The 5,564-nt window shown below is 70.3% G+C and overlaps 1 protein-coding gene across 1 annotated transcript in view; it reads right to left on the reverse strand.

The window, feature by feature from the left end:
• The window catches only part of CFAP99 (cilia and flagella associated protein 99), a 20,708-nt gene extending 15,316 nt beyond the window's left edge, over nucleotides 1–5,392 (reverse strand). Inside the window, exons 1-2 of the mRNA XM_012724066.1 lie at nucleotides 5,194–5,392; nucleotides 2,204–2,440 (exon numbers count right to left, since the gene is read on the reverse strand). Coding sequence (XP_012579520.1) covers nucleotides 2,204–2,424 — 221 coding nt within the window. The 5' untranslated portion in view covers nucleotides 2,425–2,440; nucleotides 5,194–5,392. The remainder of the gene's footprint in view (nucleotides 1–2,203; nucleotides 2,441–5,193) is intronic.
• Between the last annotated feature and the right edge of the window lie 172 nt (nucleotides 5,393–5,564).

A 5,564-nucleotide genomic window follows, 5' to 3' on the forward strand; every position in this document is an offset into this window, starting at 1 on the left:
GCCCCGGGGTCCCTCCTGGCGGGGTCATGGCGGCTGAGATGGTGACAGCCTGAGACTCACCTCCGGCCCCCGGAGGCCCCTGCTCCACCCTTTTGAGCTCAAATCTCTTCCTTTGTGCCGCCCCTTGCTTTAGTCCGACAGGAACTGGCCGTGAGGAGGGCGCCGGCTCAGACCGGCCTCGAGGTGCCGGCCCTCCTGTCTGCTGTCACGGCGACAGAAGCCTGAGAACGTTTTGGGCAGCCTCTGCTCTGGGGCGCAGACACCACCTGGCCCCTCCAGCTCTTACAGGACCCCAGGGTGGGGTGCGGTGGGGCAGTGGCCGCGAAGGCCCACAGGGCTGCCCAGACACTGACCACTGACCCTGCAGCCCTTCCCGCAGAGGTGGCCGAACCTCACAGGACAAACCCAGGCTCCCTCGAGGGTCGGGTCGGCCGCCAGGCCCCTGGGCTCCCGGCAGACACGGGGCCCCAGCCGCAGGACCCTAGCCCCCCACAGCTCCCCATCTCCGAGGACTGCAGACTCAGCTGAAAATGTGCTGAGTCCAAAGGGCACCGGGTGGATCGAGCCCAGGAGCCTGCTGGCCTCGGGTCTGGGGCTGCCCTCAGGTCTGCTCCTCCAGCACCCCTCTACCCCAGGCTGGGGCCCTTCTGCCGCTCAGCCTTTGCCCCCGTGCTGGGTACCCCAGAGCTCCTGCTGCTCGCCCTGCCCCTGCTTCGTCTCCTTCCAGCCCAGCTGCCAGTCTTTCAAGTTGGAAGTCAGACGGTGCCCATCGTCCTCCGGAGCAGCCCAGAAGGACCTCAGCATGGCCGCAGAGGCGCCACGTGCTGGGTTCCTGCCCCTGCCCCCACGCACGGCTGCTCAGACGCTGCCGCCCCTGCAGGCCCAGTTCCTGCGGCACGACGTGGGGGCAGGCTGCCTCAACACCAACTCTGACCTCCGCATGCAGGCGTCTGCCTTGGTTTCCCGCTCAGGTTCCCCGACCCCTAGGTAGTGCTGAGCGGGCTGGCCCCCCAGCAGGGGTGAGAAGGCAGGGCCTGGAGGCCCTTCCGCAGCCTCCGCCCTGGCTGGGAGGTGGGAGCTGGCCCTGTCAATAGGGTCAGGCCGCAGGCCCCAGGTGCACAACTGGGCCAAGAGTCCCGGCCAGGGGGTCCTTGGACAACTGCGAGCCCAGCAGCCAAGGATTCCACCCACAGCCAGGCCCCGCCCCAGCCAGGCCACGCCCATACAGGCCCCACCCACAGCCAGAAGCCCGCCCACAGCCAGGACTCGGCCTAGACCCAGGCCACGCCCCCAATCAGCCCCCGCCCATAGCCAGAAGCCCGCCCACAGCTAGGCCCCGCCCACAGCCAGGACTCTGCCTAGACCCAGGCCCCGCCCACGGCCAGGACCCCGCCCCCTGGGGGAAGCCGGCCCAGCTGGCGGCACCTGCGCGACAGATGCCCCCTCGCTCGTGCCCGCATCTCGCAGCAGCTCTGGTGCCGCCCAGCTCCCACAGGGGGCTCCTGGGCTTGCTGGGCAGCTGTGACAAACAGCACAGACGCGGCGCCTGAAAACAAGGGCCCGGCCTCCCTGGTGGTGCAGGGGCTTAACACGCCGCGCTGCGGGACCCCAGGCCGCAGCAGGCCCCTCCTGGCTCCCGCTGCTCCCTCAGAGGTGTCCTTGGTCCATCTGCCCGCTCTGCTCCCCAGTCTGTCTCTGGCGAGTCCCCTCACCGCCCCTGCACCTCTGGCCTGCACCCCAGCTCGTGTGTGCATAAATAACTAGGTCTTTAAAACTGGAGCTCAGCAGGAAGGCCTCTTCTGGAGGCTGGGTGTCCAGGAGGGAGGCGTGGCCAGCTGCTTCCTTCCTGGGCATGGTGGGCTTGCCCGGCTTCCCCTGCGGCGGCGCCCCGCTGGGCTGGGGTCTGCTGTCACCAGCCAGGGCGCTGGGTCCCCGTGTTCCTCCCCTCATGAGGCCCCACTCTGAATCGAGAATGGCCTCTCTGGTTGTCACTTAGTCACCCCAACAAGTCGGTTTCCAAGCCAGGTAGCGGCTGGGTGGCGCGTTCGGCCGTTCACGTGCTCTGGGGCCCAGGGGACCCCACAGCTCTGCGCCCACGAGCCCCGCAGGGGTCCCGGCTCTGTGGCATTTCTGGCCCAGGAGTCGGGCTGCAAGGCTGGGCCTCCTGTGTCCTGCGAGGACAGTCCGAGCTACGCGTTTCTCTCAGAAGGTGGTCTGAGGGCATTCCTGGGGCAGGCGTGCCACGTGGCCAGGGGTGGGGGGCCCGGCAGGCGGGAGGAAGGCAGCTGGGGGTGGGGAGGGCTGGGCGCCTGCCTGCAGGGAGCTGGCCGCGGCCTCCAGGAACTGCTCCAGGCTGTCCTTGCTGGCCTTGAACTTGCCGAGCTGCTCCCTCGCGGTGTCCAGGCACCTCCCGTAGTGGGCCATCTTCCCGGGCCGGGCCCTGAAAGCCAGGGTCACAGGTCACACCCCACGGCCCCTGGGCTGCCCAAGGCGGGGCAGGAGCGCTGCAGACCTTCACCAGCACCCACAGAAGCCCACTGGGGTCCCGCTTGGGGACCGGTGTTGGGTAGCAGGGGCGTCACCCCACTCTTGCACCGCTGCCTCTGCAGCCCGGGGCCCCAGGCCGGCCCCACCCACCGGGAGGTGCCCAGACGGCCCCCACGTTCCCCGAGGACCCAGAGCTGTGCATGGGCAGGGAGACCTCTGGGCAGGGCCAGACAGGCGAGGACACAGCCTGGGCGGGCCTTTGGGGTGGGTGAGGGTCACCAAACAGGCCCCAGCCGGTGGTAAAGGGTGGCCAAGGAGACCCCGTGGGCCATCAGGCTCCACAGCGTCAGCAGGTCTCCGGCAAGCAGGCAGGACACCAAGCATCCCGGAAACACCACTGAGGCACCCGCTTGTCCAGAGGGGGCCCCTCTGGGAGCACAGACAGGAGGTGGCCTGGGAGGGCAGCCGGGCCCCGGGGACGTCCAGCTGCTGGGGGGCGAAGGAAGGGCTCCGGGGGTGAGGCGGGATTAGAGGTGGGAGCAGGCGGGGTGCTGGGACATGCCCAGGGGGAAAGGACCCAGGAGCGCTCCAAGGTCCAGTCACAAGGACAGCAGGGATCGCAGGCTCGGGAGCCAGAGGGTGGTGCCAGGAAGCTCCCCCCAGGGGAGGGGCCGGGGGACAGCCGGAGAGCGGCCGCTGTTAGCCCCAAGGACGCCCTCCTGCCTGGGGCTGCTCGCCCTTTGGGCAGACACCCGGCCCCCCTCCGGTTCTGGATTCCTGGGGGCCGGCTCTGCTGAGCAGGGACGACTGTCCTGGTGTGCGTGGCCTGTGAGGCCGCCTGGCCCTGCCGGCTCCTGTCCCCACTGCTGCGTCGGGAGCGGCCCAGTGAGGCCCTGCTCCGGCAGAGGCGGTCTGGGAGAAGGGCCGGCCGCCCCCGAGGCCTCTTGCTCCCGGAGGGTCTCTCGCATCTCGGGGGACTTAGTGGGGAGCACCCCGCAGCCCCGCGGCTCTGTGGGAGGGGCCCTACATGGCAGGTGGAGGCTGCTGACTGGGCGCGGCTGGTGGCACCTTGGGGTGCGGCCCCGGGGGCGGGCGCTGTTACTGGCTGGGCAGGAAGCCGTCTCGGGCACCACCCCAGGCCTGGCCGAGAGCTTTCCCCACTGTCAGCCCAGAGGGGTGCTGGGTCCGCACCGTCATGTCCCCACCAGCACCCCCAACCAGTGACGCTGTGGCAGCGGGGAGGTGGTGATGCCGGACATCTCCCAGCTCCGTCCCTGGGTGCCGGGCTGGCGTGACCCACAATCTGGTGCCCCAGCGTGCCACTCCCCACCCCATGGGTTTTCACCTCTCTTGAACCCATGGGCCATGGGGCCACTGTCCCCGGGGCCTGCCGCCCCCCACACGGCTCTGGGCCTCCCATTTCAGCTCACTCCCTAGAGGAACCAGCCCCAGAGGCCGCAGGGGTCCCCAACAGGAGACAGCCCCGCAAAGGCACACCCCAGAGGGGCCCTGCAGGCTCCTCCCCCTGGGGTCCGGGCTCCAGGCAGCCCCCAGCTAGTCCCCGGGCGCGGGGTCCCTGGAGGGCAGCATGGGCCTGAGGGGGCGGGACGGACACTGACCTCCCCGGTCAGCTCCTGAGGCCAGCGCCCTCCCCCCGCAGGGGGCACCCTGCAGGGAGGCGGGGGGGCCTGGAGCAGCTGGCTGCGTGGGGCACAGACCCGAGGCCACATGGTGCCTCCTCACCCCGCCGCGGCCCCAGCGCGGCCCACCGGACTGGCTCACGGACTGGCAGGGAGACGCCGCACTAACTTTCGGGGGCACGTGGGTGGGAAGAAACCCCTGGCCGGGGTGGAGGCAGCGGCTCCCCGCGCCAGGGCGCCCCGGGCGGGGCTGGGTTGAAGGCCTTGCCCCGCCTGCTCCCCAGCGTTTGGCACCAACGCGCTGCATGTGCCCGCGGCCCCAGTCCAGGGGCGCCAGCAGCACCCCGGGGGCGCCTGAGCCTCGCAGCTGCTCAGGACAGGCTGCTGCTGGGGCCGCTTGCGGCTCTGCCTGGGGGAAGAGACCCCTGCACCTGGAGGGCAAGAGCGCGGGCTGCCGCAGCCGCTTCAGCAGAGTCCGGTCCCGCCCCGGAGAGGACCCCCAGGGCGCGGCAGCCCTCTCCTGCCTCCCCGCTGCCCCCTCAGCAGTGGACTTTGTCATCTGCCTGTCCTGCTCCCCGCTCTGTCTCGGGTGAGTCCTCTCACCCCCACACCTCGGGCCTGCTCCCCAGTTCTGTGTGCATGAATAGATACATCTTAAAACAAAAAGGGAGCCGAGCGGGCTGTGCGGCGGGGTGGGACCCTGAAAGCCCACAGAGGCCGGCGGCCGGCCCTGAGGGTGGACGGTAGACGTCAGGGAGCGCGCAGCCGCGCCTCCGGGGGTCAGCTGCTCCGCCACTGAGATGTTGCTTTTTTTTTTGAAAAAATTAAGATTTATGTGTGCACAGAACGGGGGACAGGCCAGAGGCGCAGGGGGAGGAGTCACCAGGGGGGAGAAAGAGCGGCAGACTGACCAGCACTGCTGAGGGGAGGGGGAGGGGTCAGCAGAGGCCCCAAGGGGTGCCGCCCTGGCTCAGGAAGCTTCCAGCTGGGGCCTCAGCCCCCGTGCCCCCGGGGCCTGCAGCTGCAGCACCGAGGACCAGGACCGGCCCCCACTGGGTGTTCTCACCCTGGTCTTCACTCTGCGCCTCCGGCAGGTCCTGCCCTCTCCTGCGCAGGGCGCAAACAGGCAGCGGCCACCGCCCTCCTCGGCCAGGGCTCTGCAGACAGGAGGCCGGGAGGAGTCCCGCGGGGGGCGCCCTGCCCGGGAGCCGGCGTGCCCGCGTGGGCCAGCTAAGACCATGCCTTCCCGGGCGCCCTCTCGTCAAAGCCAGCCGCCGAGGATTTCTGCCGAGTCACGCTCCGAGCGGCTGCCGGCAGCGGCAGACTGGCTTGGGGGCGAGCCCACGGCTGCGCTTCCCTCCTGCCAGCCTCGGGCTGTGACCCCCCAGTGGGCCTGCTGAAGCCCAAACGCCTCCTGGCCTTGCGCCCCCCGGCCCC

The sequence above is a fragment of the Condylura cristata genome, unplaced genomic scaffold, assembly GCF_000260355.1.
Source record: "Condylura cristata isolate star-nosed mole 26May11 unplaced genomic scaffold, ConCri1.0 scaffold00012, whole genome shotgun sequence".
NCBI classification, from domain to species: domain Eukaryota; kingdom Metazoa; phylum Chordata; class Mammalia; order Eulipotyphla; family Talpidae; genus Condylura; species Condylura cristata.